At 34.8% G+C, this 10,775-nt stretch overlaps 1 protein-coding gene across 2 annotated transcripts; it reads left to right on the forward strand.

Moving 5' to 3' along the window:
- The first annotated feature begins 3,286 nt into the window (after window positions 1-3,286).
- On the forward strand, window positions 3,287-10,515 carry LOC110734545 (outer envelope pore protein 16-3, chloroplastic/mitochondrial-like). 2 transcript variants are annotated; one of them, XM_021914715.1, is made up of 3 exons: window positions 3,287-3,432; window positions 4,296-4,647; window positions 10,091-10,515. In XM_021914715.1, the coding sequence occupies exons 2-3, from the start codon at window positions 4,308-4,310 to the stop codon at window positions 10,237-10,239; spliced, it is 489 nt and encodes a 162-aa protein (XP_021770407.1). In that variant the 5' UTR covers window positions 3,287-3,432; window positions 4,296-4,307; the 3' UTR covers window positions 10,240-10,515. The 2 variants fall into 2 exon arrangements, with proteins under 2 accessions (XP_021770407.1, XP_021770408.1); XM_021914716.1 differs by having other exon boundaries at window positions 3,296-3,432; window positions 4,235-4,647.
- The last annotated feature ends 260 nt before the right edge of the window (window positions 10,516-10,775 follow it).

Consider the following 10,775-nt stretch of genomic DNA (forward strand, 5'->3'; position numbering starts at 1 on the left):
TAGAATCACTTATGGCAATGTTTAAACATGATCAAGGAGTTAGGCTAACCATCATGTCTGACAGGCAGAAGGTATGCTTCTGTATCCCTCTTAAGTATTTAGGTTCAATTTTTAAGTTTTCATGTGTATGTATATGATTGGCTTATGAGTTTACTTCTGTCTGCATTTGGTAGGGTTTAATTACAGCAATGGCTGATGTTGTTCCCAAATCAAAACAAAGGTTTTGTGTTAGGCATATTTGGGCTAACTTCAAGCTCAAATTTGCTGGATCAACCTTCAAGGAGCTATTTTGGAGTGCAGCCAGGACTACCACTTATGTAAGTTGGTTTGCTTCAAGGAGCTAACTTATGCTTTTATATGCTTAATCGTCCTTAATATTGGTATGCTTTTATATGGTTAATTGTCTTGATCTGTTATATATGTCTAGCTTTTATACATGTTGTCCTAAACTGGTATGTCATTGCATATTGTCAGTTTGAGTATGAAATGACCATGGAGTCTATCAAATTCCTTGATGAAGAGGCATATGAGTATTTAGTCAACATTCCGACCATTCATTGGTGTAGACATGCATTTACACCAAACTGCAAGTCCAACATATTATTGAACAACATTTGTGAGACTTTCAATGTAGTAATTAGGCATGCTAGAGATAAACCTATCCTCACCCAAATGGAATGGATGAGGAGGTATATAATGAATAAGAATAATGAAAATTGGGAGGATTCAAAAACAATTACAAGCAACTTAGTGCCATATGTGAGGAATGTTCTGGGAAGGATAGACTTTGTGGCTAGGTCTTGTGTGGTGCAACCATCAAGAGGGAATACATTTGAGGTGCAGCTAAAGGATGACCAAGTGTTGGTTGATTTGGAGAAGGAGACCTGCACATATTACCATTGGGAACTCACTGGCACTCCTTGTGTTCATGCTTATGCATGTATAATGGATATGAGGGGTGACATAGAGGCATATGTTGACCCATACTATACCATGGACACATACTGCTTATGAACTAATTGTCCAACCAATGCCTGGTCCCAAGCACGGGGAGATAGTCAAAATGAGGGAACCACAACCTCCTTTTAAGGTGCAACCCGGGAGACTAAAGAGCAAAAAAGGAAGCTTGAGCTAGGGGAATGTTCTACTGCAGGTGGTCAACCAAGCACAACAAAGAGGAAGAAGCAATGCAGTCAATGTGGGGGATTTGGGCATTATGCCAAGACCTTCAAGCTACCTGCTGCACTAGATACAGATGTGACAAGGTCAGCAGGCAGACCCCCCTTGAACACTCCTTGGATGGCGGAGGAGAGGAAAAAGAAAGAGATTAGAGCTGCAAAAAAGGTAACACAAGCATTACACCAACTCCCCCTTTGTTTTACCTTTATGTATGTTATTCTTTTATTTTTAAATCCATGTCATAGAGTGCAATTGGGGCAGGACCAAACAACATAGCAAACAAAAAGTTTCCTCAAGAACAAGAAGGTTGTCTGCCATTAAGCAAGCAAGCACAGTTACAGTCAAGGCACCCAAGCTCAAGTCAGCCTAGCTCAAGTCAACCAAAAACAAAGACAAAGGCTTCCTCAAGTCAGCCTAGCTCAAGTCAACCAAAAACAAAGACAAAGGCTTCCTCAAGTCGGCCTGCAACACCCACTCCAAACAGGTGTTGTAACAAGGGCCAAGCTGCAAACCTTCAGCAAGTTAAACCTCACTCAGTGATGTACTCATGACTGCTTAGAAAACATTGTGTCTGTCTAATCTATTTTGGTAGTTTTTCTATGGCTTTGATTGCCATTTGAACATTTGGATACATTATTGTAGCTTTTGCATGGCTTTGATTGCCATTAAAACAGTTTCAAGTAAGCTTCTTTTGTCAACCTAAAGTTGAAGTGCTTAGTTCCATTTTCAATGTATTCCTATAACTTTAATACATGCAAGTGTTTCACATTTTTCCCATGTTTAAATCCTTTTCCAATGTTTAAACATTTCTCAATTTAACAACTTAGACAAGTCATAAATAGGTTGATTGAAATACATATATATATCACTAAAACCAAACTCATAACACTTCAAGTCATTACAAGAAATTATAACTACTTAATACAGCTTACTATTAAACACCCCTAACCATTAGGAAAACTACACCCATTGACAAACCAATACAAATGGTCATGCCCACCCAACCAAAACAGTTGATTGAAGACATCTTCCCTGCATTGCACTCCCTGTTCATTCTCTTCCTGTTAGCGTTCAAGGCCTTGCATCTCATCTTCAAATTATCAACTTCATTAAGTAGGCACCTCCTTTGGCCACTGATTTCATCAACTTCCCTTTTCAATTCATTAACTTCACCCTTTAGCAGCTTCTCATCCAACCACAGGTTGTTGATAACCCCTGTTTGCCAATCTGCTCCATTAGGTTGATCAACCCATTCGAAAGCTTTGCAGCCCTAGTTTCCATGATTGGGTCATAAAACTTACAAGATATGAACTTCCTGCCTGGATTCTCCCTTGCCCAGCTAGTGAGCTTGGCCATTGGCACACCACACTGGCATTTTTTTTCCTTAAAAGGGGAAGAGCTAATAAACGACATAATCTGCATCAATTTTAGATCAACAATCACATTTACAGATTTGTACACTAACGAATTAATATTGTCAACAACAATTTTCATTTTTAATTACCTAATGCGAAAAGCCCCAATTTCAATTTGTGATGAACCCTAATTTTGTAACTAGGCAGTTACATGCATACATAACATAATCTAACCATCAATTCGAGTACAAAACAATTGTAAATTATAAATGTAATGAATTTAAACCATAATTACCAAACAAACGAACTATATTTGCCCAGTGTGATTACACATAATTCGTATGAGCACACATACCTGTTTCAGCAGCTTCAATCTCTTCCTCTTCTCAAAAATCAAATAATGCTTCAGTAATTTTGGTTTTTTGGATGCAATGCGATCTGATTCTTCTAAATTCAAACAAAGATTTGGTTAAAAAAGGGGATAATTGAGGAGAATCGTGCATATATAGAGAGATTTTAAAAAATTATCCTTTGAAGTGGGCCCCAGTAACAGTTCCGTTAGCGGATAAAAGATTTTGGTGGTAAATTCAAATTTTTAATTTTTTATGTAGTGTCAAAATAATTTTTTTTTGGGGTGTTAACCATTTTCAGTCTTTTATCTGGTGTTAAAATCTAAACTATCCTAGATAAAAAGTTTATCTTAAAATTCAATAAACAACCCAAACATCGCACGGGACAACAAACTAGTTTCTCAAATAAAGTTAGAAAAAACACATTAATTTAAGCAAACAATTTCTTACCGAAAACCTAGATCTGTCCTCTTTCTCTCTCAGTTTTCCATTGAAGCGCACTCCACATTCTCCATTGAAATTTTCTATCCGTTGAAGCTGCTTCTGAGGTAAGATATTGTTTCATTTTTATAATCATCGAATATCAATCTCACAATCTAGGGTTTATCGTTAATTCAATTCTTAGTATACTCATTCAAGGATTCTTCTAGAGTCGATCATTGAATCATTGTTTATAATTACTAAACTCGAATTTGTTGCTAGAGAAGAATAAATTATGTGATTTTTCTATCATAATTTGATATTTGAATCAAATTTGCTGAATGTAACTAGTAAATGGGACCTTTTTCTCGTAAAATTTTGAGCCTAATTTGATTATTAAATCAAATTTGGTTGCTAATGTGTTGCGGAATCCTTTAATTTTAGGATCGGACTATAAAAATTGGGACTTTTCTTCCTAATTTGTGTAAATGTGTAGTGTTAAACTGCAAATTCTCAGGAGCAGAAACTATTTGTCAATATTCTAGCTAAACTAATGCTTGCAATCATGCTGCTATTCTTCAATCAAATTGGCTACCACTTGTGCAGAGCTGTCACCCTGCTTTGTTTTGAGCATAAATTAGTCTTTCGCGTAAGTGATGCCCCTGGTTATTCCAAGAATTATTATTAATAATGTATTTATATTTTATTTTGAAATGATTACATGAAATATGACATAGTTTAGCGTTTACCGTTCTCTAGTTCATAACTTTGCCAATTGAGCTGCCCATACATGTAAACCCTTCATCATACAAGTATTTTATGGGGAGCTGGAGCAATGACGTTGGAGCTTAATATAAAATTTTTGTTATGCTGAATTTTGTAATTTCAATAATAGCCAAGATTTGACGCAAAGCTATCTTTTTGACTCAGTGGTAGGAATATATCTGGTGAAAGGACTTTGTTATCTAGCTGCATATCTTGTTGTTTTCAGTTCGGAAAAGCTATGGATTCAGTCAGCCCTGCAGAGCGCAGATACTTTGAAGACGATGACACCTCCATGATGAAGGTTATTAAGGGTACAACTAGTGGTTTAGCAGCTGGGACAATCTTTGGTACCGTTGTGGCAACATGGTATGACGTGCCCCGTGTTGAGAGAAAAGTTGCCCTACCAGGATTGATAAGGACTTTGAAGATGATGGGAAACTATGGGCTAACATTTGCTGCTATAGGTGGTATTTTCATTGGTGCAGAGCAGATGGTGGAACATTATAGGAAAAAGAGAGACTTTGTTAATGGAGCAGTTGGTGGCTTTGTTGCTGGAGCTTCTGTTTTGGGCTTCAAAGGTATGGAGTATTCTTTTTCTGATGCTATTGAAACTAGTAAACAGTAATGAATATCTTAGCAACTTCATTTATAATACCTTGAAATTTTATGTGAAGTAAAACCTTATAAAGCTAAATGTGCTGAGATATTGTGCCATATACTGAATGTAGGAGGAGGGGGGGGGGGGGTGGGACTAACTTGTATGAACTAAAGAAATTAAGGTAACTGTGTGTTTCAAATCACGTTTGTAATTATACTAGGTTGTTACAAACCTTTAACATCATATTTCAAAATTCTATTCAAGAAACCCTATAAGATTTCTATATGCATTTTATGATGGCTTTACCTGGTTGCTTCTTTCCTCTCCTTTTTCCTAAATTAGGTACTTAAGGTTGTTTTTTGCATATCATGCAAATATAAATCGACTGTGGCTGGCTTTATTTAGAGTTAAAAGGGAAGTTAAAGCCCTATATTCTGTTTGCTGATTTTAAATGGCCGACACTACTCCCTTTGTTACTAATAATTTGTCATTCTTGAAACCTATTATTTGTTAGTGAAAAATTAGTGTTCTTCAATTTCGACTTAAAAATTTTGCCTACTTTTCTTATATTATACTTACTATATTTAATACATCACTTTTTCTTACTAGATTATCATTCCAACTCATATTTATCTATCTCTTATTGCTTTAAAGACTACTTAAGTGGTTGTATTTGCTATCCTTAATTCCTGTGCATTGCTCTGAAACTAGGGATGCAAGCAGCTTGTATAGCTTAAATTTAACGAGTTTCTTCAGTGCCACTGTGGTTTCATAGCCTTGACAATGATAGTGTGAACTATGCAATATAGGGGCTCAGATGGGCTTCGTTCATGTGTATTTTGAAATGTAGCTTTCAATATTTATCATGTACATCAATAATTCAATATATAGGAACCTGTGTTTAAATCAACTTGAAGAGATGAATGTGAATTCATGATAACTTTAGGAAGAATCTCCCCTGAATATAGATGATAAAGAACAACTTGAACTCATTGTGTATATGACAAAAAAAATACAACTAGTGTTGTTTATGCATCTTTCCCTTGATGTTTTTTTCCCTAACCTAGTTATTCTCGATTTCCTATCCAGTTCTTTTCTGATGTTTTGATGGAAATCGGTAAATTTCAATATACATGAAAACTTTAGGAAGAATTTCCCTTGAATATAGAAAATGTAGAACGGCTTGAAGTCATGGTGTATATGAAAATAAGTACATTAAGTTTTGCTTATTCTATTCGTAACTGCCCATCTTTCAACTGATGTTTCTTTTTCCTAACCTCCTTTTTCTCTGTTTCCTATCCAGTTCTTGCCTTATGTTTTGAGTTCTTGTCTTAGTTTTTATGGAAATTGGTGAATTTCAATTTACTACCTTCATCTCAAGAGATTTTGCTTGAAGTCTCTTGTATGTTCACATCTCTGCGGTCTCCATTATACATTAGGAACCTTTGAAAGGTTGATGACACTAGTGGATTATGTGCTTAGTTTCCTTCAAATCTTTACACTATACTTGATTGAAGATTTAAAGTGGTTCCATGTTGGTACCTTTTGCATATGTGAAAGATTTCGTTACCATCCATTAGAATATCTATGGTATGTGAAAAAATTTCTTTGCAATACAAGTGTTGCATAGAAGTATTTTTTTGTTGTGACATGTTAGACACTTAGACCTATTGCTTATGTTATTTTATTGCTCTTCAATTAGTTCCTCCCCTTTCCTATTTTTTCTGTATGATTTCCACTAGAATGGTTTGGGAGATAAGAACTGGTCAAGAAAAGTAGCAATTATTGTTTATTTAGTTTAGATAAGATAAGAGCCAAGATAAGATAAGATAGGGTTAATAAGTGACAAAAGGTCAAATAAGACCCTAAATAAGGTCCAATAAGGTCTTATAATTGTCAATAATATAAAAATGGGAAATTCTCGATGGTAGCCTTCTACTTTTGACTTTTACTATTGGTAGCCAACATTTTTTCCGATTGCATTGGTAGTCCCGAACTTTTAATCTTTACCTAAAATAACATTAATGACATATTTTGGTTAAATCTAACTTGATCTAACCATGGTTAAACCTCTCTCTCTCTCTCTACTAAACAATCAACATCATGTCACCATTAAAAAACCTCCACCTCTTTCTCCATTAAATTCCAACTCATCTCGTCTTTTCTCTTTCCATTAAATTCCCACTAACATCACACATTCACTCCTCTTTTGCTTCTCCAAAACTATCGCAAAATTCTAGGGTCAAGATATTTATACCTCTCAATGCTCTTATTCAAGGCTTTCCCTAAATTTGTCTTAATATTGGCCATTTTCTTCAATTGAGATATATCACTCATCCTTGTATTCATCAAATCTTATATTCGACCATTTCATTGGTTTCTTCAATAACCTTAAGCCCATCGAATTTCTCAAAAAAAAAATCAAAAAGCTTATTAATAATTTCCTGAATTCAGCTGCTCACATGTCAAACTACCACTGGCGGTGATACATATATATGCGGTTCACTCACAAGTGGTGAAGCAGATCAAAATGGAGGAAGGGATTATTGCTTGTGGCTTCGTGGGAGTGTTTATCGAGAGGAGAAAATTAAGGTGAGAGATATAGTTTCGATTGTTAGTTTAAGGTGACATTATGTAAGACATGATGAAGACAAAGGTGGTGGTATCGCTGGTAAATTTGCAGTGATAAGTGATAGGTGTAGTGGTTGAAGGCTTGTTGGTGATTGGATGCTAGAGGAGAGAGAACAAGAATGAGGATGGAGGTGGGTGGGTTTGGTATATTTTTATTCATCTTTATATTGAAAAATGAACCTTGGTTAAGAGATTATACTCTCTCTCTTTGTTTGTGTTCTACTTATTAACTTAGTTATCATAGTAGTGAATAAAGTAAGAGAAAGTGTGAAAAAATGTAATTATTGTGAGATTGAAGGGGTATGATGGTAAAATGGATAAGCCAAAAATAGAATAAAATAAAGGGTGTCTAGCGAAAAGGATGAACTAAGTTGTCACTTGTGATGTACGGAGAATCAATTTGCGAATGCACAACGCTAGTGTATGTAAATTACTTGAAAGGTGTCTAGTGAAAAGGATGAACTAAGTTGTCACTTGTGATGTACGGAGAATCAATTTGCGAATGCACAACGCTAGTATATGTAAATTACTTGAAATTAATGGTTTAGTAAATTACACATTGTTATATAATTACTCCGTTCTTTTTTAGTTGTCATGTTTTTGACTTTTGACACTATTCACAAACTTTACTTTTATTACCTTTAATGATTTGTAGTTACGATAAAACAAAGTTATATAAAGATTTTGTTAGAATCCTCTCAATATATATATTCATAGTATTAACTTGTTATAATTTTTACTTTTTTATAATAAGAGATATTAATTGGTGAAGTTGTGCGTTGACAAACTGTAATAGACCAACCAAGGAGGGGTAGTATGGGTATTCTACTAATGTTAGTTTACTAGGTTAATTGTCCTTGGTATAAATAGAGAGGGAGGGGAAAGAAAAAGTTAGGCCGAAATTTGTATGGAAAATCTATAGAGTTATGGCCTCAAGCCTTTGTTAGAGAGTGATAGTCTCAAGCTATTTTGAGGGAAAGCTATTAACTTTATCATTTTGCAACTTCTTTTGCCATTAAAAATGAAATTTCCTAGATTTCATTTTGAATTTTCCTATTGTTCAATAAAACATACAAACCAGAATACCACTCTATAACACAAATGTGATAAAAGAAAAATGTAAACTAAATAAGAACGGAGGATATATATATTCAACATGCTTCCAAATAAAATTTTTTAAAAAATTGGAGATCGGTAATTTTTCATATGTTAATTCCACCACCCACTATCATAGTGGGGAACTTTTACACTATGTTAGGATAGGAATATTTAAAGGTAAAGGGAGGGAAGAAGAAGTAAGGGATATAGTTTTTCTTAGTTGGTTATGACATAGAGCAAGGGAAGGGAAAGGAAATGGAGGGATTCATTTTCCTTCCCTTTAAATAAACCAAACCCCTCCATTGTTGGAGAGATTTGGAAGGAAAATGGAAGGTCACTGACTCTTTCTCTACCTTCACCTCCCTTCTTCCTCTTTTTCCTTCCCCTTCACTATTGTTATCATACACTATGTTTGGATAGCAATTATGAAGGGAAAGAAAGGGAAGGGAAGTATAAAGAAGGGGAAGAAAAGGAAGGGGAGGGAGAGTGAGTTTCTATTTTTTTTTTCCAAATCCTTACGAAATTGAAGGATTTGGTTTATTAAAGGAGTAGGAAAATTGATCCAACTAACTATGAAACTATCTCCCCTTCCTTCCTTCCATATGCTATCCAAATAAGGGATGACCTTTCCCTCCCTTTCTCTTTTCTTCCTTTCCTTCCATTTCTATCTATCCAAACATGGTGTTAGGCTTCTTTTCATGTCATCTTCCCTTTCATTCTATATTAGTGCGTGTTTTCGATGCCTCTGTTCCTATACAACATTTTCTTTTTTCTTTCTGAAGGGCGTAATATATATTTTCTTCATTGAGTGGCTCATATTGTGTGATCTCTCCTCCCTTGAAGGGCGTAATATATAGGCTCTTCATTGAGTGGCTGATACTGATCACTCTCTCCTTTTATATTAATTTTTTTTTGAAAATATTGTACACTTTTATATTATGGAGGGAACTTAAATCTTCCAAGTTTTTACTTAGTAATATCTCTAGTAGAATTGTGAAATTGATTGGGAATGCTTCTGAGGCTAAAATTGGGAGATATGCCCTATTGGCTCCTTTAATTGATTTAGGTGCTGTAACAAACTTAGGAAAATTATACTTCGTATATGTATGAGGACAAGGTTAGCACTGACTACTTCTATTACAATAGTATTTTGGTCACATTTGACTTTGGAGGTCAAAGCTCAAAATTCTTGTTCTTATGAGCGGAATATGTCAAAATTTATATTCTTTTGGTCTTAAGTTGTGTGCAAATTTTTAAATTCGTGACTCTTATCACTTGATAGAATGATTAAAATTGATATTTTTGGGTTTTTTCGTGAGACATATTTGACAAAATAATTTTTTATTGTTTTTTAATGGTCATGCACTCATGCTGACTAAGCTTGACCATAAAAATTTAAATTGGCCAGTTATTGTATAAAGTTTTATTTATTTTGCAGCAGATAATGTTGAAACAGTGAAATAACTGAGCTTTCACTAAGAAGGTACTATTGAACTAATGATGATCTTTAAGCAAACATTAATAACTTTGAAAGTTTATTATTATAAAATTGGAATTCTGGTCTGCTCAGATTATTTTTGCTAGGCCTTCTTGGCATATCGCATATCCTTATTCATTGTCGAGTGTATTAAGGCTTCTTAGTCTTTTTTTCCAAGCGTTTGTTTCTGTTGTTTAATGTATTTAGTAATTTTCAGGAAGGAGCATTCCAACGGCAATTTCTGCGGGAGCTGCATTGGCCGCCACTTCTGCCCTCATTGATATTGGTGGTCAGACAACAAGAATTGACAATGGTAAAGAGTACTACCCTTACACTGTCAAGAAAAGGCCTGCACCCACAGAATAAGCTCGTGTTGCTGCTATCGTGTTTCAGAGGCAATGCTTTGGCTTATTCTCAGATAAGATGTATTTTCTTGTGTAATTTCTTTTTGCCTTAGCCTTACCTTTAAACTCATTTAGCCACACTTGAATGAATTGTTGAATAAATTTGTACTGCCATTTTGCAAGTTTTAAGCTCTTTTGTTTTCCAAACAAATAAGGAAAACATTTTGCTGCTTCTTGACATCCTTAAGAGTGCAAGGATGTATAATGAGCGTTAAATCCTGATTTTTACCCACTGTTAGTGCCTTTTCTTACTTGCTAACTAGTCAGTGGCTTTAAACTTGTTAAGGCTGTAAAATTTTCAAATTCTAGCTAAAAGATTATAATTTTTGAGGCAGCCAGAGCCTATATAATATGTGAATTTCTTCCTGCTGAAGATCCTTATAAGATTTCTAATGTGTGGCTGAAGCAGTTCAAAGTTACAGGCTGCTCCCTTTAATGTTTCAACTGTGCATTGCGTGACGTGGAAGTTTGGTGAACCAAATGAATTTATGCTTGGAA

This window comes from Chenopodium quinoa, unplaced genomic scaffold (genome assembly GCF_001683475.1).
Source record: "Chenopodium quinoa cultivar QQ74 unplaced genomic scaffold, ASM168347v1, whole genome shotgun sequence".
Taxonomy (NCBI): domain Eukaryota; kingdom Viridiplantae; phylum Streptophyta; class Magnoliopsida; order Caryophyllales; family Amaranthaceae; genus Chenopodium; species Chenopodium quinoa.